This window comes from Morchella importuna, assembly GCF_003444635.1.
Source record: "Morchella importuna strain M04M26 chromosome Unknown Morimp01GS010, whole genome shotgun sequence".
In the NCBI taxonomy this organism is placed as follows: domain Eukaryota; kingdom Fungi; phylum Ascomycota; class Pezizomycetes; order Pezizales; family Morchellaceae; genus Morchella; species Morchella importuna.
In genome coordinates, this window is record NW_025763407.1 from 1,091,026 (window position 1) to 1,115,098 (window position 24,073).

Genomic DNA, 24,073 nt, shown 5'->3' on the forward strand with positions numbered 1-24,073 from the left:
AGTCAGCGCGCAGCGTGTGTGACGTGAAGCGTCCAATATCAAGAGTAATCAATTATCAGGATTGGGATTAGGGTGATCTACTCAATATAAATTTTTTTACAACTGCATGGATAAGGTCTCTAAATCTTAAGTATTTTCGCCAAATTAAAGATTCATTTCAAGATTCAATAATCCAACTCAGATATCATTTCCACCTATCTATCCCGTTGCGTCCAACAATGCCTTATGTCCGAATCGACGGTTCAACTCTTGATGCGTCCTACGATGATTGAGTTTGTGTTAAGATTAGGAATCTTCTGGAAGTCTCGGTTATCGATCGTAAACCAAACCAAACGGCCGGGAGATATTCCAGGTACCAGAGCCACGTATCAAAATTGTACTCGACAAATAAAACAAAGCACAAAACCAAACACTGGAGCGAAGCACTGAATTTTTTATGTTGGAAAAGCCATTGCGAGTGTTGTAAAAAAAAACCCAGTAATTTCAACCGCCCGGCATTTCCTAATATACAAGTTCGCGTGACCCCGTTGACAGAAAAAAAAGGAAAAAAAAACTGAAGAGAAAAAAACCAATGAACACACCGAAGTGCCCCGAAAACGACCATAAGCCAAGGACCCCACGAAAAAAGAAAAAGGCTTAATATAATTAGACACAGAACAAACTCAAAAAGACTCCTAAAAAAGATCTATCATTCATCAAACATCCCGATGCGAAAACAACAGAATATTTGCTTAAAGAACGACCCTATCTAGAATTCTTAAAACAAAACCGTTGTTTCCCCCTCGTTTTTTGCTCGTTGATTCAATGACTCGTTTATTTGGTGGAAGAAGAGTACTTGGTGACAGCCTTGGTACCCTCAGAGACGGCGTGCTTGGCAAGCTCACCGGGGAGGATAAGGCGGACAGAGGTCTGGATCTCGCGGGAAGAGATGGTGGACTTCTTGTTGTAGGCGGCAAGCTTGGAGGCCTCAGTTGCGACGCGCTCGAAGATGTCTGAAAGAAAAAAAAGGGGAAATTAGAATCCTGCAACTATTTTGAAAGGAAAAAAAAAAATACGGAGTATATTTTGAATGACATACCGTTGACGAAGGAGTTCAAGATTGACATAGCACGGTTGGAGATACCGGTGTCAGGGTGAACCTGCTTCAAAACTATTTAAAAAAAAAAAAAGTTAGAACTGTATGACTCAATCGAAAAAATTAGAATTTGATTCCACAAACCCTTGTAGATGTAAGAAGAGTAGGTCTCCTTTCTGGTCTTGGAGCGCTTCTTCTTCTCACCACCAGCGGCGGCAGTCTTCTTTCCGGCTTCCTAAAGAGGGGTAAAAAAATCGCATTAGTAAATGATTTTAAAATTCCATCTCGGTGTTGGATTCAAATTGAATCCAAATGAAGGTTCAAAGCGGAAAAAAAAAAGTTGGAATCCAAAGGTTGGAATCCGAAAAATAGGTCGGAATCCAAAAGTGAGGCGGGAAAAGGACAACAAACCTTCTTCTCAGGGGCCTTTCCAGCGGGGGCCTTTCCGGCGGTGGTGGGCTTCTTCTCAGCAGCTTTTGGAGGCATTTTAACGGATTTAGGTTTTTGGTGTTAGGTTTTTGAAAAAGGTCGACGTGAGTCTGGGTTTTGGATTATCGACGAAGGGTAGCGATTTGACGTGAGTTGTGGGTGTGGTGGAGGATGGGAAAGAACAGAGCAAGAAGAAAGACGCGTGGGGAGTGATGGGGTTTATATAGCGACACCAGCTCGAACCACATCAACAGACAGGGGGACCATAGAAACGCGCGTGGCTGGGATTTTTAGGAACGTTGTACAGTGTCTTGTTGAGTCGCTGCAAGTCCCGGGCTGCGACGATTTGTTGCATTAGGTTCGTCACTTTTCCCCCTTCATTCCGTGCAAAGCGTCGAGCTAGCAAGGGTTTGGCACTACCATTTAAGCCAATGAAAGCCCTCAGCCTCGCATCTGTGACTTTACCGAATGATTTTCTAGGCTTTCTATTGCCCGTGACTGAATGCGTACTAGGCTACCGTCACGAATCACGAATAGCAGCAGGAAATGGCTGGCTCCATGTCCCCCGTGTTACACACATTTCTCACCTAACCCTCTGTCCTCTGACACGCTAGTCTCTGTTTTGGCCTTCCTCCACCCTTTCCACCCATAGAAATTATTTGTGTGTTCGTAGCGCTGCTTGCCTTCCTGCTTTCGTGTGATGCAACCCAACCCCGATCACACCGTATAAAGACCAGCCCATCTCCCATCGCCTCTGAGCTTTCTCTTCTTCTCTTGTTCATCCATCGCTCTCCTCAACACCACAAACCGCTCCTCACGCCCACCTAACGCGTCCTTTCGCCCTCACGAAGTATACTTCGCTAACGTCAACTTTTTTCAAAAACCCAACCCAAATCTAAATTTACAATGTCTTCCGGAGGAAAAGGAGGAAAGTCCGCCAGCGGAAAGCCCAGTCAGAGGTAAGCGTTTTCCGACCCAAATCCGTTGACATCTCATCACAACAAAATCTCGCGTCTTTTTTGGTCACGATTTTGAAATGGGGTTTCATCTTTTTTGTACTTTTTTTTTTTTGATTTGGATTTTTTGATTTAAATTTTTTTGATTTGGTTTCTGACTTTGGTTTTCTTTAGCCGTTCTTCCAAGGCCGGTCTCGCTTTCCCCGTCGGTCGTGTTCACCGTCTTTTGAGGAAGGGAAACTACGCTCAGCGGTTTGTATTCCCACCCCTTTTTTGAAATCAAATTTTGGATTCTGATTATTTTTTATTTAGTGTTGGTGCCGGTGCTCCCGTCTACCTCGCTGCCGTCCTCGAGTACCTCGCTGCTGAAATCCTCGAGTTGGCCGGAAACGCCGCCCGTGACAACAAGAAGACCCGTATCATCCCCCGTCATCTCCAGCTCGCTATCCGTAAGTCAAACCCAACCCGCGATTCAAAATGGATTCAAATTTCAGATCCATTCGAATCAAATCAAATTGAAACAATTCTAACATTCCTAATAGGTAACGATGAGGAATTGAACAAGCTTCTCGGACACGTCACCATTGCCCAGGGTGGTGTCTTGCCCAACATCCACCAGAACCTTCTCCCCAAGAAGTCTGGCAAGTCCGGAAAGGGTGCTTCCCAGGAGTTGTAATTTCACTTTTCTTTCTCAATACAAAACGGGGGGCTTGATTTTCGACCTCATCCATTAAATGTACGCTTATGTTCTGGCGAGCGTTTTTATGGATATGTCCAAGCTCAAGTGGTAGTTGTGGGCAACAAATAAAGTTCGGGGTGTCGGTGTCTTCTAACTGTTTTTTTTACTTGTTTTTTTTCCTTTCGGGTGTTGAAATTAATTCAGACCTGAAAGATCATTCTTGGGTATTCGGGATTTATTTTTCTCTCGGCCGGGGTTACCTTTTTTTTCCTTTATCATCCTGTATTGTACTATAGCGCTATGAAATGCCGGGGATTCAATGAACGTGTTTGTTTTAGGGATTCTATGACTTTGTATTTCCTGTAATTGTTTCACGTAAATGAATCTCTGTTCCTTTTCTCACCCGCATCATCATCCATCATTCGCTCATAGGTTTTTATATCATTATTGATTGCAGGTTTTTTTTTGGTATTGGGGATTAGAGAGACTTTTTTAGTTAAGAACAATCTTTCACCTCTAATTTCAACATCGTTAACATTTTAAAAAGTACAAAATAAACATTGTACTCAACTTGAACCATAGTAATAGTAGTAGTAATAGTAAGTAAACACTTGTGAAACGCCAGATGCAGCAGTAGTAAATAATTGGAGTGAGATCCCTTGGCGAATCACAACGCGATCACTCGGCTCTAATCGAAATCCGCCAACCGAGTGATAATCGCAGGAACGTCGCCGCTGTCGTCGTTGTCGTCGTAGTCGTCGTCCAACACAAATAATCCCCAGGCACCGTGACAAGCAGCGGCACGGCACGTGTGTAAATAAGGTTTATCCCATGCGTGGAGCTGGGTAGCGATGAGTGAGTGAGCGAGTGGTTAATGATAAATACGGTAGTTTTTTTATGAGGGTGGTAATGATAGGTTGGTAAATTGGTTGGTTGGGACGGTGGGTGGGACGGGTGGATGGATATCTGGGTAGATGTAGCACTAGCCGTACTTTTCTCTCGAGCTCTTGCATATTTATAATGAGAATGTGTCGCCTACAAATCGAGTGTTTGCATCGGGTCTCTACTCTTACATGCAGTTAATGAAGGAGGTAGGCGAGTGTTTTGCCTTGTAGAAATAAGATGTTAATGTTTGTCTTTTATCTCATTAACGTCTGGAGTCAAGCTCTGGCTTCTCGCTGTAGCTCTTACCTCTTGATACGAGACTGTATCGCCTACAAATAAGGTGCCCACATCAGACCTTTCCACTCACAGTTAACGAGAAAGTAGTTCGCTGTCAAGTAGGGGAGCATTTTTATCTTGTCTTCTAGAAACGAGGTATTCATGCTCGTAAATATACATTAGCTCATCAACGTCTGCGCTTTTCTTCAAGCTTCGCTCTAGCTCTCCAATAACCTTCCCTAGCCAGTGCGCTTGACGAGTATAGCGCGGCGCAGTACCATTCTGTAGACTTTGCCTACTCTGTAGGTGTCGGTGTATTTGAACAGCTAATCACCAGGATCCAAGGAGGCACATGTAGATACAGATAAGTAGACCTATGGCCTGCGCCCGGATTTTATTAAGCTAATAATACCTAAGATAAGGTCTGAGGTTGGTATAAGGTTCATCTAGCTACAGGTTTAAGGTTTAGCCAACCCCCACTAGCAGGTGTTATAATAGCTTAGCGTGTGGTAAATATAAAGGTTCCAAACCCTAATTACTCAGGACCGCGGACGGCTATATTAGTAGCTAGCTGCTAACACAGCCCGGGTGCCTGGTATAAAGCTACATGTAATCTCTCTACAAGAGTTGGTCTTCAGCACCGGCACCCCAGATCCCCCCCTCTCCCCCAAGCCCCACACACCCACCAAGATCCGGCCCCAATTCAAGCGTACAATTACCTATTTAGAGAAAGTTTCGCTGTAATCTAAGTACTTCTTAGAATACAAGTCACCTATATATATAACTACTACATATCGACCTAACTACATGCGATACCCAGTACCCAGTACTGCACAAGAAATCAAAAAGAAGAGTAAAAGGAGGTTCGGGGATAAGGCCATAGAGAACTAGAAAGAGGTATAAAGACATAAGACATAAAGATATGAGAGAAAAACACCACTTAACACCGCAAAACAAAAACGGGGGTAAAAGAGCAATAAATACTTAGACGCTGTCAATGTTCACCCAACATCAACGTAACGCACACAGAAAGGAGGAAAAAAAAGTTCGCAAAAAGAGAGGCAGAAGAAGAAAAAAAAGATATATGAAGCCACGAGAATTAGCATTCAAACACAAGAAGAAGAAAAAAGACTAAAACTAAAAACTAACTAGTCCTCATCCGAAAACTCAAACTCCGGATTCACCGGTCTCTTCACTGCCGACCCCCTCGTCAAGCGCCTCCCCACCGGCGTCTTCTTCCCTGTCGACTTCGGCGCCGGTGTCTCCTCAACCCCCTTAGCTTTTGCCTTCTTCCCGGGCGTCTTTCCAGGCGTCTTTCCAGGTGCCTTTCCAGGTGTCTTCCCAGGTACCTTCCCGGGTATCTTATTGACACCTTTACCCTTCACCGCCTTCCCCAAGACCTCCGGTATCTCCCCCATCAACGGCTTCTCGCCCGGCGTCTCCTCCACAGCCCGGTCCTCAATCCCCGCACTCAGCAACCTATCCATCTTTCCTTCCTCCATCTCTGCCTCACTACTTCCTTTGCTTGCCGTGCGGAGCTCCCGAGCCTTCCTCATCTGCTCCAACTTCCATGTGGACGTCGCCCTCTTCGGCTTCACCACATCCTCCACTTTTTCAAGCTCCTCCCCACCATCCGTCGAAGCACCCAACACATCCACCCTCCTCTTCCTGCCATTCCCACTGCCGCCGATGCTGCCAGGTGGTACCGGTGCGTCCGAGTCACTCGCCGCCGTACTACGTCTACTAGGTACTTTTCCGGCTCTGTATGGGCGGGCCGTGTTGTATTTCGGCGCATGGCTGGGAAGTGATTTGCGGGTTGTCTTCTTTGTCTTCTTGGTGGTAGTGACGGGTGCGGCTGATTGTAGGCTGAAGCCGGGGGCAGCGGAAGCGATGGTGTTTCGGCGTGAAATGCGACGGCCGTGGTCCCAGAGAGAGCCGGTCTGATCGAGCATGCCTGGGGGGATGGCGAATCCTGGGAGGATAGCCTTTGAGATCTTGTTCTTTGCAGATTTAGGTGCTGGTGTTGCTGCGGTGTTGGTTTTCATAGGTAGTACTGGGACTGGGACTGGTTCCGGTTCCGGTTCCGATTCTTCCAATTGAGGTTCTGGCTCTTCCAATTGAGGTTCTGGCTCTTCCAGCTGCGGTTCTGGCTCCGAAACGTTCGGGGTAGCCGGTGCGACACGTGCAGGACTTGCCGGCGCAACCACCAACTCCGTCGTCCTCCTCGCGCCCCCACCCCTCCTCTGCACCGGCGTCTTCTCCTCCACAGTCTTCACTCCACTCTGCACATCCTTCCTCCCCGAGGAGCGCATGGTCCTCCCCGCACTCGCGTCCCCTAGGGGCGTCGCCGTAGTTGTCTTCCGCACCTTCGATGGCCCCATCGGCGTGCGGCTATCTGACCTTGCGCGTTTCTTCGGCGGCTGCTCCTGTCCCTGTCCCTCCTCCGTAGACCCTCCCCGACTCCCCACGTCTATGTTAACGTCTGTATACACAAGCTGACGCTTCGGCGGCGCAGGCGACACAATCGTTGAAGCGCCTGGCGCCGACAACGGGTCTTCTGAGTCTGTTGTTACAGGCGTGGCTGTCACGGGCGTGCGCGAGCCTCTTGCAGGGCGGGAGCGCGGGGTGATACCTCTTGCGGTCTGTTGCTGCGGTGGTGGTGGTGGAGGAGGCTTCGGCGTGGTCTTCTTAGGCGTGAGGGAGGATGTCGTCTCATTGCGCAGCGAGGAGGGTATACTTGCTGTTGCTGTTATAGTTGTAGCTGTGGCTGTGATTGTAGTTGAAGCTGCCGCAGTGGATGCACGGAGGTTGTTGTATTCGCGGCTTATACTCTATTTCCCGTCAGTGTACTCTCCTTCCTTTCTTTCCCGGGGATAAGAGGGAATACTCTTGGTAAAGGACTCGTATAGACCATCCTGTCAAACCTCTCGTTGATATTCCGTCCCTGCGGCGGCGGCGGGCCCATGCTCCGCGCTGTAGTTGTGGTGCGGCGGTTGGCATTTGTTGTTGTGAGTGTGCGGGGGAAGGGGGCGTTAATTGTGTTTGGGTTATGGTTTACCATTGCTGCCTCTGCTCGTAGCGTGTGGTGGTGGTGAGAGTCGAGGTTTGGTGTTGAGGTTGATGTTTGGTGAACAATGAATGGATGGATGGCTTGGTGGGTTGGTGGGTTGGTGGAAACGCGTTGTGGTCAGGGTTGTGGTTGTGGTGGTTATGTTACACACACTGGGGGGCTCGAAAGGATGTTTGGGTAGAGTATGGGATACAGGATAGGATACGGGGTGTGGGTTTTATGGGATTTATACCCTCTATTGCATGCAGTGTATCGATATTTCCCCGAGCACATACTTGTAGCTTGCCATAGAGGAGGGTTTGCTGTCGCTGATCGAGGACTCTACAACAAGCCAGGTATGATCACAAGTTCTCACTCGGTCACAACCTATAACGGATTCTTTTTATTTATTTTTTTAATTCACCCATAACAGATTATTGAAAAGTATACGATTGATTAATCGGTAATTAATCCGTAAATGGGGCGAGATAGTAAAGTGACTAGGCTCTAATCTCGAGAAAGAGTCATGTAGTTACATGTATGTAGCCACGGTTAGGACAAGTGCCGGTGGCAGGTTCGAACAGCTCGCCTGCACGAGCCCGACACCACCTAAAAAGCCAAATATTACATACGAATATACCATATACCTCCAAAACCTAAGAACGAACACGAAGCAAAATACAGATACTGCCACCAAAGAAAAACATGATCCGTTCAACAATTCTGGAAAAGATACCCATCTTAAAATCACAAAGCCTCTCTCCAGTTGCTGGAGCCTATAGCAGAAGAGGGCATCCCATACAAACACTCACGAAACCATATTGGGAGTCTCAAGCTGCCTGTAATTTCCATAACGATGATTTTGATCTATTCAGTCATGAGATATCACTCGTTGGGAGAAGCATATTAATGCTATGAACCACAATTGCGGGTGGGAACGTACAGAGCACACCGAGATTTCTTCAGTTTTTGCTAGCTAGGATATTATTCGAAGGGGTAATCAATGACTTAACGGTAGGATAAATACGTGCTTTATGACTCTGCATAGGAATAAGATGAATAGACATCTCCCGATGCTATGTAAGAAGGGTCAAATGCGACGAGCCAATTCAGCTTGTTTTCTGTAGATTATGTGATACCACCTGCCATCAAAACTATTCGATCAAGCTCAAACACCCACCTAGGAACCAAACCTTCATCCACTAAAGTACTATCCAGCGAAGGGAGGGTGGATCGCAACATCACTCACTATAAACACTTTTGTTCTCACTTTTCCCGAAATAAATGGCGAGAGGGGAGCAAGAAAGGGAAAAAAGGAGAAGATCAAAAGAAAAACAAGTAAAAAGAGGAAAGAGAGGAGAAACAACCAAAAGAGCTAGATAGATGTAAGGGATAATTAACAAAGCACACAACAAGATATCTAAGCCAACAGCATGCGTCTAGGGTCCTCAATGTACTCCTTCACCTTGACCAAGAATGTCACGGCTTCACGTCCATCAAGGAGACGATGGTCGTATGTGAGGGCAAGGTACATCATCTATCAACCACAATTAGCACTCGTCTTCAACATAACAATATCCGGGAGGATGGGCTTACAGGTCTAATCTCAACCTTGCCGTTAACGGCAACCGGCCTGTCCTTGATGGCATGCAGACCAAGCACAGCAGTCTGGGGCAAGTTGATGATAGGTGTGCCCATCAACGAACCAAAGACACCACCGTTGCTGATGGTGAAAGTTCCACCAGCCATGTCCTCAATGGTCAACTTATTGTCCCTCGCCTTCTGTCCAAGCTCAGCGATCGCCTTCTCGATACCAATGAAGTCAAGTCCCTCAGCGTTCCTAACAACGGGGGTAACGAGACCCTTCTCAGTTGCAACAGCGACAGAAACGTCGACGTAGTCCCTGTAGACGATGGTGTCTCCTCCGTTAGGTCCCTCAATGGATGCGTTAACGGCCGGGACATCCTTCATGGCAAGGATACAAGCGTGGGTGAATGCGGACATGAATCCGAGCTTGACACCAGTCTTCTTAAGGACGGTATCCTTGTAGCTCTTGCGCATGTCCATGAGGGCGGACATATCAACCTCGTTGAAGGTGGTCAACGAGGCGGCGGTGTTCTGAGACTGCTTTAGGCGCTCAGCGATCCTGAGACGCATGCGGTTCATTTTTACCTATTACATCATTAGCGCATATCCACCGTAATAGCAGCTCTTCCACTTACACGGCGCTCTTCACGCTGACCAAATGGCTCGTTTGAGCTCTGTTGCTTTGGTGATGCTGGCTTTGGCTCCTCCTTCTTAGGCGCCGGGGGTGGTGGCGCAGGTGCCTTCTTCTCCTCCTTAGGGGCCTCACGCTCCTCCTTGGGGGGGCAGCCTTTGATCCAGGCTCCTGCTTTGAATCGGCAGGGGCTTTAGGCTCTTCCTTTGCGGGGGCCTCCTTCTCAGCATTTTCTGGGGGTGCGCCACCCAACTCCAACTTCAACAAGTCCTGTCCAACAATGACGGTATCCTCCTCCTGGGCAAACAACTCGAGAATGGTACCGGCTTCGGGAGCGTTGACTGCTACGTCAATCTGATGGGTATGTTAGCTTGAAAACCCCCGGTTCACTATATACTCAACTGCTTACCTTGTCGGTCTCGATGGTCGCGATTTCCTCGTCCTGTTCAACGAAGTCGCCAACCTCTGGATGTAATCTTAGTATTAACCCCAAAAACTCTTCATCAAAGAAGAAACAAACTCTTTGTCCACTGTTTCAGAGTTCCTTCTGATATCGACTCGGCCATCTGAGGGACCTTTACGACCTTGTCGGCTATATCGATTTTGACTCATTAGCATCTATACAACACACATTCCCGTGTATGAGGGGGAACTAATAAAAAGGCGTGTATGATTTAAGTACCGTAGGAACGAGTCTGGACATTGTAGAACGACGCAATTTCAACGAACTGCTGGGGTTTCCTGGAGCCGTCTTTCAGTGAGCTTTCCTCGTCCGCTAGTACCCGGAGACACCCTCAAAAAAACTATTCTTCGAACCTGCTGGTGGCGCTCAAAAGACCGCTGTTTGATGCCTGCGAAAGGCGAGAGTATGAGCGTACAGAAGCCTGGGAGATGCTCTTCAGAGGAGCAGTCCTGAGAACCGCAGGGCTAGAGATGCGGGCGGAAAGAGGTAAGCGACGAAGCGCCATTCTGCTACTTGAGGCCATGATGTATATTATGATGGGTAGTGTTTGATAGGGGATGAGTTAGAGGGTCAGAGAAGGAGGGGTGGTTATGGTAGGGTGTTTGGTCAGGAACCGTTTCAAGTGACAGGATTTCAATGTCGACCGGGAAAGCGGAGGGAAGTTGGCTCGCAACAAGCCGAGCATGTCCGATGACAGACCCGCAATCCAGGCATGAACAGCAACGTCCAAGGGGAGGGACTGTTTACAAAGCCGAGGATTTGGCTAGATTAGAGCATCTAATCTACTCTCCAGTAGGGTAAAAACCGGAGATTACTAACTCCCTTGCAGACTTGAAGCTTTACTTCATGAAAAAAAAGGGACTTACGGGTTCAGCATGGGCGGATAAACACTTTTCCCTCCAGCTACCCTCTCCCCTCAGCTCCGAACACAGATTAATACCTCAAGAAAAAAATCTTTCATTCTCAGGCATCAAGTGAACATATCACAAGATAGAAAACAAGTAACAAACGATGTAGAGACCCTTTGTAAACAGCCCCAGAAGAACTCGGGCAGGTGAGATCCAATATGCTTACGTAATAATCGCCAAGATATCTGGTGGGGGTAATCACCGTTCCTCACGTCAATCCACCTATCTGTCGAATCAAATAGCCCACAACATAACTCTCCTCTCAGAAACAATGGCCTCGAAGTCTCTAGTCTGGTACGCTCCGCGCAGCCCAATTGCATATACAACCCATACTAACCTTCAGAAGCTCTCTTTACCGCAAAAGCCTTAAAACCGCCCTAAGCTGGGCTGATGGAAGAGCCATGTGGAGGATCACGGCGCTGAATCTCCGCGATGCGTTCGAGGCGAACAGACATGTTACGGACCCAAGGCAGCTGCGGGTATGTGGGAATGCGCGCTGTGCACCTAGTTTCGGCCAGAAGAACTGACGATACTGGGCAGGTACTCCTTCAACGCACTGAGGAAGAGCTGGAGAAGTGGAAGCACCCCGACCCATACATTCCACCGACTGCCCCCGGAGGTTCAAAATACGAGAGGAACATTCCGGCACCTATCCTCGAACGTATGCTCCCTGGCTCCGTATTATCCTGAATGATGCTAATGGCAGGGTTGTTCAGCTCCTTCGCGTGCTGAGACTTACTAGCCGCATAGATATGGAAATTGGGATTAAACGCGCATGGAAGTGTATATATCACTTATCAATATAGTACAGGGACGACATCGATCTAGTAGAGTATTCGCATAGACTTTGGACTCTAATCTCCGCAAGGCCCTGGGTTTTGGAGTGGGATATCATGGCCTTTCTTCATCTTATGTGGCTTCTATCTTATATCTACAAGGTAAGGCCATGTGCGCATGAATACAACAAATATCAAGTATTTAAAACAGTGCTTCAACTATCAACGTGTTAGGCTTATATCCACGTAAGAAGGGAAAGAATTCGTTCAAAAACGCCACGAACAATAAGGACTGAGTACATGTATTTATATTGAAATATCTAGTAATATTGCAAACCTTATATTTATCTTAAATCTCTAGAGGAGCTAGGCTATCTTCTACTCCATATCAATACCAAGAATCCCTCATTCCTTCTACCTGGGTGCTTTCATAGCCCTACCCCAAACAGGTATGGATCACCACGTGATCGGTCACTAAATATCACTCGAGGAACGATAACCCACCAAAACCATCAACTGTGTAAATGGGAGAACTCCCTCATGGGCTCTTAATTTTTGTACTAATTTCAAAATTATTTACTTCATTCCCCGGATAAGTCCAAACTTGATAAATAATGGGTCTTTTATTCTTACACATTATCCCATCTAGTCGTTGTTTTTATAAATTGGTCTCCATAGAACATGTATATCATAACTACTGTATTAAGATACTTCCTTATCTCTTAGTTTTAGCTTAATAACAATTTATGGCCGACTGGAGGCTATATTACTGAATAAATACGCGTAGCCACACTTCGTGCCTGATCACGAGTGCTTCTATCTGCTCTGAAATCTATATGTTAGTGCATTAAGTATTATAAATGTGACTGAAGATACGCATCAACACCTGGTTACAAAAACACGATGCTTATAAAATAATATATGGACTTAAATACTCCAACTCACTTTAAGCCTAGGAAAAAGCTTTTTAGCGAGGTCCGAGTGAGATTCTGTGAAGGTTGCTAGTTCTCCAATGCCCAAAGTCAGCTATGATCCTAATTGAGCAAAGTAGTATGTTCGAAGCTCTGTTGGTCAGCTCCTAAATATTTTGCCATTGTTAATAATGGATTGGCCAATACAGCGGGTAGTATTAGAAATACGGGAGGAGTCCTATTGGCCCAGCCATACGTATAAACCTTGTTTCTACCTGTAGGTACAATGTACTCCATGCATAGAGGTACATACATGTATGTAGGTAAGGCAAGGTAGGGTAACCACATCAGATGGGTTGCCTAGGGTTTAACCCTATCTAACGGGACTGCTCTGGAGACACACCAAGAGCATATGCATATGATCAAAATCCCGAAATTTTTCTCTCCAACCGACACCGACAATACCGACAACCCACCAATTTCACTAACCAACCACTAAAAAATCAGTCGTCATGCGTATGTTCAATTCCAAATTCTTTGTAGCCGCCATTCGTAAAAAATGCTGACGATTTTACCTTTTAGCTCCAAAGTTCGATCCCTCAGAAGTTAAGGTCATGTATGTAAATTTCAACGCCAGATCCGGTTGAACATTATAACCAATATTCCTCATATTGTACCTCCCGTTGTAATGGGTTGGCTAACGATTGGGGATGGTTATCAGTCAGCTGAGAGCTACTGGTGGTGAAGTCGGTGCTTCGTCCGCCCTTGCTCCTAAGATCGGTCCTCTCGGTTTGTCGCCCAAGAAGGTCGGTGAAGATATCGCCAAGGCCACTGGTGACTGGGTATGTGCTCTCCCGCTTTCTAGAAAAATAGAAATACATTTTCGAATCAATTGCTAATAAACCGGCAGAAAGGTCTTCGTGTCACTGTCAAGTTGACCATCCAGAACCGTCAAGCCGCCGTCTCCGTTGTTCCCTCTGCTTCTTCCCTTGTCATCCGTGCCCTTAAGGAGCCCCCAAGGGACCGCAAGAAGGAGAAGAACATCAAGCACACCAAGAGCATCCCTCTCGATGAGATCATCAACATTGCCCGCATCATGAGGGGCGAGAACAAGTCTCTCGCCAGGGAGCTCACCGGTACCGTCAAGGAGATTCTCGGAACCGCCTTCTCCGTTGGATGCCAGGTTGATGGAAGGTCCCCCAAGGATATCTCTGACGACATTGCGTCTGGCGAGATTGAGAGTGAGTTCCCCATTATATGGCTCTGGTAGAGTAGCAATACTGACAACCGATAGTCCCTTCGGAATAAACTCCCTATGGACAATCTCTTTCTTTCCTTGGCTGGTCTGGGTATCAAAAAAATTATTTGTAGCTACTTAACATAAAAGGTATCTTCAGTAGGCTAGGCGTTAATAGGCGTTGAAAGAATTCGGAATTTCACGGTGATAACAATGGTTCTCTTCTCCGCTTTCACTCGATTTATGAAAACACCTTACCAACACTCTGGTGCAAACCTACACAACCGTGGTCTGTTCCTATTTTGGTGTAAGGAAGATGATATCCTTGTGAGGGCTGTCTACTCACCGTTATGTCCTGGTTTCTTTGATTCCACAGGTGGGCATAATGGTCCTATATTTTAGTCCATATCCTTTCTAGGAAACGAAATTTTGTTATAAATCAATAAATATATTATAATAAATACTTATTCCATAAAACCCGTCTATTTCTTCAGGTGGTGCGATACAAAAATACTGATCGAACTTGGGCATTTCCCCTCATTCTATCTCAAGACGGACTTGTGAACTCGTACCGTTTCCTACCAACTGACTCTACAAGAGTTGCCGGTCGCGTTCGAAATCAATGTCATGAATTTACCAAATTATGAGATACAGGAGAGATACCCCAACAGATTTACTTTAGTGCTCCTAGTGATTGTTTATACATGAAATCACAGCGAAGGCCGAGTTTTTGACTTAACACTGGTATAATTCGACTCGGAGTAAAACCGCTCATTTCTATCACAACAAATCACTCGAAAATTGTATAAAATCACATTACTTTCATAGAACAAAAACGATGCATCCCGTCAGCTCTGCTATCTCTAAGCGTTATATCGTCTAGTTAGTACTACAGTGAGAGACCATGCGGGAATCCCAGATACCGAACTCATTACTAGTTTATTCTACCCCTTAGCTGTTGTGTCTGGGGTGGCTGATTGGAAAGAGAATTCTACACCTTAAACTTGAGCAATCATATTAGTGCAACTTTAGTCACCAAATAAGACGATGATAGGATATGTTTTATTGCTCCCAGTATGCACAATGAGGGTAAGGCTGTAATTACATCTCCCAAAGTATTAAGTTTTTTTTCCGTTTTAATTTTGATATTCCACGCGTGCGCCAATGTCTATCATGCAAGAGCATCATTCATGCCAATAACAATATTGGTAAAATTACAAGGAACTAGATATCGTCTTCCACTCATTTCATCCTCTCTCTCTTTGCGAGCTTATGACCCCAGTTTGGGCTTCTTCGCACCCTTCTTTGCCGCCTGTTCTTGTCTCTGTTTTCTCTTTTTTTCGGCCGCTTTCTCTTCGTTTTTCTTTTTGATCAGTGCAAGCTCCTCCGCCGTTTTAGGGACTGGTTTAAAGAAGTCATTCATGCGCGCTATATCTCGTGTTAGTATAACGAACTTGCCATGCATGTGTAAAGAAGGATAGGCATACACTGTGTGGTGCTCTTGAGGTTCTTGTTTAGCTTTGCGACTCCGCTCCTGACTCTTTCCTCGGCGAACCCTTTCTCTTGTACCAAAAACTTGATCAGTCCATCAACATCTGGTGGCTCCCACTTGAAGTCACATTCTTCAGCGTCAATAACCTCGGGCTTGAAGAACAATTCACGGGCGTCCTGGTACGGCCAGTCTTCTGGGACCGCGTATTTAGGTCCCAAGTGCTCAAGGACTTTCTCAATACTCTTGTGTTCCTTGATTAGCTTCAGCGCCGTCGTCGGCCCAACCTTTGGGATGGTTTCGCAGTAATCGCATCCGAGGAGAATACATAGATCGATAAACTGAGCACGATCGAACCCTAGCCCATCCATCGCCTTTTGCAGATCAATTTCCTGCACGGGCTCCTTCTTCTGCTCACTCAACATGAGCTTCTTTAGCAGAATCGGCGTCTCAAAGCACAATGTATCCATATCATCTGACGCGGCCGCATACACCTTCCCAGCCTTCGCAAGCACAGCACACTGCGCCTCAGCCTCGCAAGGCGCATCGATATATGGCACACCCATAAGCTTGAGCAGGCGCTTACACTCTTCATTGTGCTCGCGAGTGACTCTTACAGTTCTGCGCGAGAACTTCTCAATGTCCTCTGCTGTACCTGACTCTTTTGCGTCTGCGAGGGCCTCGGTAGCCTCGGCTTTGCGCGCGGTACGTTTGGCGAGTTCGCCGGACTTGAGGGTTGGAGGCTTGCCGTCGAAGACGTAGAGGGGCTTGATTCCGTTGTCAATGATTCGCAGTGTGCGGTAGAAGATCCCCATCAAATGGGAAGTCGTCTCGCCGGATTCGGAGGTCAGCATTTGGCCGTCGGAGCGCACGGCGATGAGAAAACTGTAAATGCTCATAGAACTGTATTTGGAGTTAGGTATTGCGCTCTTTCTCTACTTCTTCTTCTTTAGGAGGGGGCTTAGGTAGGACGTACGCATCGATGGCGACCTTGCGGCCGAACTGCTGCTTGATATCACCATGCTTGATGGCGTCGGGGGCATTGTCTGAAATGACCTGGAAAAGCCCTGAGGAGAATCAGAACCTGAGCGTTGGAGATACTTGGCATTGTTACTTACCTTTAATACCCATATTTGCGTTATTCTCTCGTGTAGGGGCGGAATGGAGGTGAAGTTGTTACTGAGCTGGAAGGGTGACGCGCTGATCGCGACGCGTTAAATGGATTTCGTAGTGTGGGTGGCCAATTATGCACAGGATAAATGACACTAGGTTCCAGTCTTCATTATGAGTCAATCCATGTATACTGGTAGCAATAGGGTATTTTTTATGTATTATTGACGGCCTTCCTGTCTCGCCTCTTGCGAAATCATTGATCGCTGAACCTGAGGCTCAAAACACAAATTCTGACTAGGCCGAGACGTAAATCATAGAAGGTTTTTAATGGTTAATTTCCTCTCTACCATTGGTACTCTATGATCCAATAGCATGGTATAAGATCGAGCGACGTTTCAAGATGCAGCGCGCGTTAAAACATTACCAAACCACCACGGAATTCGGTGGAGAATAAGAATAACAGACCAAACCAACATCAGATCAAAGAAACCAATATCCGGTCTGAATTTCTACCGTATCTAAGATACCCAGGGCGACTTCGTAGCGATACGATCCCATCTCTGTACTACTGTATATTGTGGGCCTGGTACGATGGTGGTGCTTTGGTCAATACCAGATCAAGTACCAGAACTAAAATGCTAATTAACGGCAATTTCAGTATCATCCATAAGAATCCGAGTATTCCACAAATCCCGGATCCCCTCTCCAGCCCAGGACCAATCAAAACAACAGGAGTTCAAAGCAACAACTTCAGTAGCCGATCCCCAATCCCGAAATGAGTGATATCCCATGACCCCACCTAAGCCTTCTTACCTTCACCAACCCAAACCCTCCACACCCCTACCCCCATCCTCAGACCTCACCCGTGCCCACCTACTCTAATTACGACAACCTCGTAGACCCTGCATGGCACTTACTCGGGCACTAAATTCTAATCAATCCCAAACCCTCGCATCAAATCCCCACGCCGCGGACTGGGTCGGGGGTTCACTCGTTGCAGATTACGATCGTGAAAAAACCTTCTGGAATTACCCATAAATAAACAAATAAAAAATAGCAATTATTCTACGCCTCACCTTAAACCCACCGGAGATACATGTACATATCTAGCTGGAGCAGGGTGGTGGTGGTGGAATGCATGATAAGCGAGCGAATATCACGAAACGAAACCGCCAGCTCTGCCACACCGCACCTCACGTGCCTACGTACAACGGCCACCACAAGCTTAGGTAAAAAATGCGTAGAAACTCAGGAGATTGGTTTTTTAATGACTTCAAAGCATTTATCTACGTGATTAAGGGTCAAAAAACCGATATCAAATATAAATGTAGTATTGCCAGCTTAGTAGCTCTCCAAATAATTGTTAGAGACCACTAGCGTCTATTTCTTGGCGCACGCGACATCACTCGTCCGGTCACGGCCAGTCACGGCTCCGTGGGCAAGCTGTCAAAGAGGGGAAAGGAAGGTGGCGAGTTCGTACTCTGACGCGATGGGAGTGGTAATATTTTGTCGGCAAGGAGGCGGGCAGCAAACCCTCATGCTCAAAGCCTGGATTTAATGGGATTTGGAGGAGCTATGGAGGGGGTGAATGGGGGTGAGGTTGCGAAATGGCGCGATGATGGGGGAGATGACTTGGTGTGTGGTGAGTTGATAGTGCAAAGTTTGTTGGGAGCCAACGCCCTGGGCAAGTAGGGACTTTGTCGAGTTGTTGAGAGAAGAGAGGAGATGGCTTTGATCTTGGTTATAGGGGAGGGAGAAGCGTTTGATAGTGGATTGCTGCGGTGGAAGCTTCGAGTAGGGTCGTGGGGAGAAGCTCACGATCGCGATATTCACATTTTCGTGAAGCCGCCCAACCACGCCGTGTCCAAAATTCCAAAACCACAACAATAATTAACTACAATTAATTCTATCCCCATCGCGAGTACTGCCAAACCATAGTCCTCCACCACATCTCTATTATATTTTTGTTTGCTAATTTGGCGTTATTGTGGAGAAGGAATGGAGAAGGAAGTGTGGGAAAACTCAGACGCGGAGCCGGGTGGGATTGGGTTTGTAGCAACGGCCAGGAAAAACGACCCACGCCCGATTGCTACCGCCAGATCCAAAACGATGCGTGTGGATGTGGAAGCTCCTGAGAGGCTGGCTGTGCTTGCCACTATTGAGAATCCCGTTCCTTACATTGTGCTCTGCTGTGCCATCTATCCACTGAGTGCATGTATCTTGGGTGAGGTAGCAGAGGCAGGTTTGGATGGGGATTTCGGGCGGGAGGGAAGATTCCACAACAACCAAATAAGCGAATTACGGGTTTTTCCCCAAACTTTTTTTGAGCAGTAGGAGTGGTGAACCTGGGCTACTCTATCTGATAATACTCATGTATTCACATTATATTCTACTTTGTGATGTTTCGTCTTGAAGTTGATCCGACGCGACGCGCGAAGGGCAGAATTTTTTTGGTTTCCACCACATAGGTAGAGGCACACGATACAGTACGATACGTGTGATACAATGCCATATAGAGTGAAGGATAGGAACAGTGCCTCATCCCAGATCATACACTGCAGTCTACAGGAGGGTGTCAAGTGACAACAAAGAGTAAGAGGGTAGAAAAAGAGGTTCTTATCAAACGTGTCCAATCGGCGGGAAGGGGAGGATGGCGTAAAAAAGAAAAGCTGGGGAGGGGGAAGAGGCAATAGGACGGACGTAGTGATTCAACGAGGAACAGAGATAGAACGGTAGATAAAAGAAGAACCATCTCTCTACCTGGGTAGGTACATAACCCACATACTCTGATAGAAGATAGAGAGGGGGGGTGGGGGGAGGGAATACTTGGAGGTGGGGAGGGGAGGTACGGGGAGCTGCGGTGACGTGTTGATTACAAGAAATTGGGTATTGGGGTGTGGACAGGAGGGAAAATAGAATGGTAAAATGGCACACGGGCGGGCACAACTCCCAGAGAAAAGAGTAGGAATTAGAGAGTGTAATAGGCCGTTTGGCCCCATTCAATTTCTCTAGCAGAATGATGGTACAGGGAAGGGAGGGGAAGGGGCAGATGCGAAGAGACCCCGAAAAAAAGATGCCATCAGGATATCAGGATTGAGGAGGGGGGGGGGGGGGTGAAAGGTTGTCGGAAAGTGAGTAAGGATGTGTGTTAGAATCGAAAGAAGGCAAGCAACCAGCGCGGGAAAGAAAGAAAGCAAAAAAAAAAAGTCGGAGGGGGCAAAAGCAGAACAGGTAGGCAGGAGGGACCACACGCACGTTCCCCGTAGTATTTGCCCAACGCACCGGTCAGGGCGGATGCTAGAGGGAGAATTGTCCCATTGAATCGGAGGGCGCGATACCACACCGTAGGGTGGTGTGTGTCTCGTTTTAACCCTAACCCAGGGGTGTGAGTGACGGGTGTTGTTGATCTGGGCCGGCTGCAGCGTGGGACATATAGAGCAGCCCCGCCGGTCCTCCCGCTCGTCGTCTCTTCTCCCTAGCCCAACTCGCATCTGAATCTCTTGCTCAACGTCCTCGCGCCCTCCCCCCCAAAGACTTCTTATCTCCAACACTCTTGCCAACACTTTTCAGAACCTCTCCATCTAAACTACCCTAAAAAATCAAATTAAATGGCTCCCAAAGCTACCACTGCTAAGGCCACTGGCACCGTTAAGAAGGCCTCTGCTCCTGAGCACCCTCCTTACAAGGAAATGATCAAGGAGTCTATCCGCGCTGTAAGTCCATCTAATTTATCACCTCTTTGTTAGTCGCTCTACCAAACGGTGGTAATTGTGACGAGTTTTTGCTGTTTGGATACGATCACTAACGTTATTTTGTCGAGTTCAGCTCAAAGAACGCAATGGTTCCAGGTTGGTTCACCCAATTCTCCACGAACATATGTTGCCATACGGGCGCGCATATTTTTCGCACTACCTTGTGTTGCTTCTACGCGTTGTTATGATGAATTTTCTTCTAACTCGCGTTTTTCTCTAGCCGTCCGGCGCTCAAGAAATACATCCAAGCGAACTACAAGGGTGTAGGGACCGACAGGTTCGATCAGCTCTTCAACCAGGCCCTTAAGAAGGGTGCCGCCGACGGCGAATTCACCTTCCCTAAAGGTATGTTTTTTTCTCTATGTATCGCTTGCAGTGCATCAAAGCTAATTTCTGTGCTAGGTCCTTCTGGAACCGTCAAGCTTCAGAAGAAGGAGCCCGCTACCAAGACCAAGGTTGCTACCGGCGAGAAGGCCACTGCTAAGAAGGCCACCACTGAGAAGGCCACCAAGAAGACCCCCACCACCAAGAAGGCTACTACCACCAAGAAGACTACCACCACTAAGCCCAAGGCCGAGAAAGTCGAGAAGACTGCTCCTACCCCCAAGGAGAAGAAGACCACTGCCACCGCGGCTAAGCCTAAGTCTAACGCCAAGAAGCCTCGCAAGACCGCTGAGAAGACTGAGAAAGTTGTAAGTTGAATCACGAAATCTTATATTCCATGTAGAATGTGTGCTTACACGTGTTAAAGGCCCCCGCTGTCGTCGAGAAGGCAACTGTCTTGACCAAGACCAAGTCTGGACGTGTGTCTAAGGGATCTACTGCTCCCCCCAAGACTGCCCCCAAGAAGAAGGCCGCCGCTCCCAAGAAGAAGGCTACCCCCAAGAAGAAGGAGACCGCTGCCGCCCCCGCTGCCGAGGCTTAAGCTGGTTCACCTCTCTCTTCTCACTTCTTGTAATATGTACTTCTCCAACCGGCTTTTTTGGGACAGGAAAGGGCTTGGCCACCCTCTTTTAGCAAGTTTCTTATATCCAACGATGCTCCATGATTCTTCCTGACTCAATCTCTTCTTTGTTTCCTTGGGTATAATGCTGGGTCTGCGTTTCCTTCTGATTTCCTTTTTTGGGTATTTTTTGTTTTTGTCTTTTGGTTCAAGAAGGATAGGGTCTGTTTGCGAAAAACGGGTTTGATTTGTTCGGTTTTCTTTTCTGGTGATTTTTCATTGACACTTTTCGTTCTCGTGATTATATCGCGCCCTGAGTTATACGGGGTAGTAGTTGATATGGAAATGAAACTGAACTGGGTTCTTTGTGGGGTTTCTGGGAAAGGCGGGGGCGGCTTTGTTCTTTTTCTCTCCAATGTTCTGGTTTTTTTTTGCCTGTGTACTTTATTCTTTATCGTGCAAAAAAAAAAAAGAAATCAATTTTACACAAAAATATATGTGCTTGCGTTGTGAATATCGTTTTTTGGTTTCCACACCGTTGGCGAGTTGACGTTGGGTTGTTTGCGCATTGCCTTAGATTGGTCACGAGGCGCAGATAACGTTTAGTGAGATGGAGCTAAGACTCGCTCGGTGGGGATGCCCTAGGGGCTAGGGTTTCAGATTGTTGTCACGCCGTGAGCCAGGCAATCGTTTCTTTTCCAGCCAGCGCTTAAACGTCACTCGGTCTTGGCAACGAGTGATGGGATTAACACCAACATCAACAGCCGAGCGGTTTTTTTTTTGTAGAGTAAAACCACAACAACTCTCCACGCGCAAGATTTCTCGAGTGAGAGCGAGGCAAAAGAACGCCGGGAGCCGTGAATTTAGAGCCGTGCAGTATGACGAGGTGATCACCATCGTGGTAAAACCGGCAATTTTCCCTCGCCAATTCCGTCATCGCCGAGGGTCCTTTGCCCGTGGGGAAGGCCACAAAAACAGGGTTAGAGTGACGTGGTAGGTTGTGGTGGTTATAAAAATAGTGGTTATTCTAATTATGGGGCTTTGAGGGTTTAGCCTTGGGTTGGGGTTATCAGTAGTGGATGGTGGCTGCTTTGCTCACCTATGGACAGCATCCTTTTAGTCGTAAGAATAGGGCCTCAGGGTTTCTTTGTAGGGTGGACTAGATGGTGGAGCCCCACGAAGGTTTCTAGAGCTTCCTGGGTAATTGGTTGATAGATTTGTAGGTTAGATTTTTGGTTTCATAGATAGATGTGTTGGTGTAGTTTTGTGCCCGGGCCTAGGATTATAACTTGAATGGAGGACAGCAGCGAGAGGAGCACTAGGGGCAGGAGCACTAGGAGCAGGACATATTTAAGCTGCATGTAGGTTTCTGTCTTTGAGCCCTCTTCTAGCTCCATAAAGTTAACCCTGAGCCCTCGTTCCCTTTATTTTTCCCGAGGCCGACCTTGGGAACCCTTACTGTATATCCTATGATACGCGTACACTCTTACCAGGCCTCATTTTCTGGTCTCAAGGAATCCGGGACGTGAATGTTCCAACCCAAAAACCGCTGCTGGTAATAAATCAGGTTGAGGGTAAATAATTCTGGTGCCGCGAGCTGAGCCATAATATTCTTGCTTAAGGGGTCACTGAGTTCCTCATCACATCGCAGCAACAAGCTAGTTTTTATTAATGGGCCTATCAAATGCCATGCAAAATTATTTGCCGAGAAAAAAGCAACATCTTCATATAATTTGATTGGTTCCATATACTCTATTATGTTCAACCACTGACTCAGAATAGGCCTGGAATATATCCTGTACCAACAGAGAAAAGGATTTCCCAGCTATTCCTATGAATACTTTTACCTTTCCCCGCAGTTCTTGGGGCTCAGAGAGTTTTGGTCAGGTTTCATCGTTTTTATCATTCACTCATATACACTCACTCGGGTATGTCGTGATCTATGTGGGATGTCGATTCAAAAATTAAAGTCCTGAGAGTATTCATAACGTAGATGTTATATTTCCTACTTTAGTTATCTGGATCAGGGGGTGTTCGGTTGAGCACTGTTGAAGATATCGCCTATAAGCAGAAAACCTAGTTATTTAGGCAGGACCGATAAGAGACAAAATAGATCTTCTATGATTGATACACGTTTCTTCATTGGGCGGATTTAGTTATAACCTGGAAGGGCGGTTTGAATACGATAATAGACGAAGCAAGCATAGGTGGACCCTGTCATTGAAAACTATCATATTATTCTCCACAATACTTTGAGTCCTTAGTCGATTAATGAGTCCTGATAGTTCTCAGTTATATGACGAAGAACCATCGGGGGTTTGTCAGTACAGTCGACTCTCCCTATAAGGGTACGCTCGGGACCGGAAATCGGTACCCTTATGGAAAGGGTCAATTTGTGCTCAAAAAGCCCAACAAGGACCAAGAGGTCGTACCCTTAACTATAGGGTGAGTATTCCTATAGAAGGTACCCTTATAGGGAGACTCGATTGTAGTGGCACTCGAAGCCTGTGGTCGGTGAGGTTCGTAGATTTTGTGAAGTGGACAGGACAGCTTGTCAAGACCAACCAGCTGCACTGCGATTTCGAGGAACCTCAGACCCGTTGCCATTTGAGGATCTTAAGCCTGAAAAATTCACAGAAACTAAGCAGCTATAGGTCAAGCTTTGAGACCTGTGAAGTCTACGGGACCTGGGAAAAATCCTCCAGGGTTTGTTTTGACAGGGTCCGCCCACTTGACAAAACCTCCATCCATTAGATAACTACGGTCTTTGAGTATCATTAGTTCATCTCGCGGTGCTCTAGGGACAACAGGCCACAGAGGAGAGTATATGGAAGGAGGATGCATGTAGGTGGGAGATAAATGGTTTGTGTCAATTCGCCGTTGCAAGGCCGGTACTTATGATTCCCGATCAAAT

At 46.9% G+C, this 24,073-nt stretch overlaps 8 protein-coding genes across 8 annotated transcripts; 4 read left to right on the top strand and 4 right to left on the bottom strand.

Moving 5' to 3' along the window:
* Positions 1-813: 813 nt before the first annotated feature.
* On the bottom strand, positions 814-1,561 carry LAJ45_04385 (uncharacterized protein; the record flags this gene model as incomplete). Its single annotated transcript, XM_046113965.1, has 4 exons — positions 814-992; positions 1,079-1,150; positions 1,220-1,310; positions 1,487-1,561. 4 exons carry the CDS (start codon positions 1,559-1,561, stop codon positions 814-816), a joined length of 417 nt encoding a protein of 138 aa, XP_045973067.1.
* An 849-nt stretch (positions 1,562-2,410) lies between these two features.
* LAJ45_04386 (uncharacterized protein) lies at positions 2,411-3,136 on the top strand (the record flags this gene model as incomplete). The annotated part of the gene is made up of 4 exons (XM_046113966.1): positions 2,411-2,463; positions 2,635-2,712; positions 2,773-2,909; positions 3,003-3,136. 4 exons carry the CDS (start codon positions 2,411-2,413, stop codon positions 3,134-3,136), a joined length of 402 nt encoding a protein of 133 aa, XP_045973068.1.
* Positions 3,137-5,448: 2,312 nt separating this feature from the next.
* On the bottom strand, positions 5,449-7,361 carry LAJ45_04387 (uncharacterized protein; the record flags this gene model as incomplete). Its single annotated transcript, XM_046113967.1, has 2 exons — positions 5,449-7,131; positions 7,188-7,361. The coding sequence occupies 2 exons, from the start codon at positions 7,359-7,361 to the stop codon at positions 5,449-5,451; spliced, it is 1,857 nt and encodes a 618-aa protein (XP_045973069.1).
* A 1,408-nt stretch (positions 7,362-8,769) lies between these two features.
* Positions 8,770-10,553, bottom strand: LAJ45_04388 (uncharacterized protein; the record flags this gene model as incomplete). The annotated part of the gene is made up of 8 exons (XM_046113968.1): positions 8,770-8,886; positions 8,946-9,521; positions 9,572-9,646; positions 9,703-9,921; positions 9,977-10,032; positions 10,088-10,159; positions 10,250-10,308; positions 10,384-10,553. 8 exons carry the CDS (start codon positions 10,551-10,553, stop codon positions 8,770-8,772), a joined length of 1,344 nt encoding a protein of 447 aa, XP_045973070.1.
* Positions 10,554-11,209: 656 nt separating this feature from the next.
* On the top strand, positions 11,210-11,680 carry LAJ45_04389 (uncharacterized protein; the record flags this gene model as incomplete). Its single annotated transcript, XM_046113969.1, has 4 exons — positions 11,210-11,232; positions 11,285-11,417; positions 11,479-11,599; positions 11,655-11,680. 4 exons carry the CDS (start codon positions 11,210-11,212, stop codon positions 11,678-11,680), a joined length of 303 nt encoding a protein of 100 aa, XP_045973071.1.
* Positions 11,681-13,137: 1,457 nt separating this feature from the next.
* LAJ45_04390 (uncharacterized protein) lies at positions 13,138-13,933 on the top strand (the record flags this gene model as incomplete). The annotated part of the gene is made up of 5 exons (XM_046113970.1): positions 13,138-13,141; positions 13,208-13,241; positions 13,347-13,467; positions 13,536-13,866; positions 13,920-13,933. 5 exons carry the CDS (start codon positions 13,138-13,140, stop codon positions 13,931-13,933), a joined length of 504 nt encoding a protein of 167 aa, XP_045973072.1.
* A 1,199-nt stretch (positions 13,934-15,132) lies between these two features.
* Positions 15,133-16,482, bottom strand: LAJ45_04391 (uncharacterized protein; the record flags this gene model as incomplete). The annotated part of the gene is made up of 4 exons (XM_046113971.1): positions 15,133-15,290; positions 15,350-16,254; positions 16,328-16,418; positions 16,470-16,482. The coding sequence occupies 4 exons, from the start codon at positions 16,480-16,482 to the stop codon at positions 15,133-15,135; spliced, it is 1,167 nt and encodes a 388-aa protein (XP_045973073.1).
* Positions 16,483-20,072: 3,590 nt separating this feature from the next.
* LAJ45_04392 (uncharacterized protein) lies at positions 20,073-21,141 on the top strand (the record flags this gene model as incomplete). The annotated part of the gene is made up of 5 exons (XM_046113972.1): positions 20,073-20,177; positions 20,290-20,312; positions 20,437-20,561; positions 20,619-20,908; positions 20,968-21,141. The coding sequence occupies 5 exons, from the start codon at positions 20,073-20,075 to the stop codon at positions 21,139-21,141; spliced, it is 717 nt and encodes a 238-aa protein (XP_045973074.1).
* Positions 21,142-24,073: the final 2,932 nt, after the last annotated feature.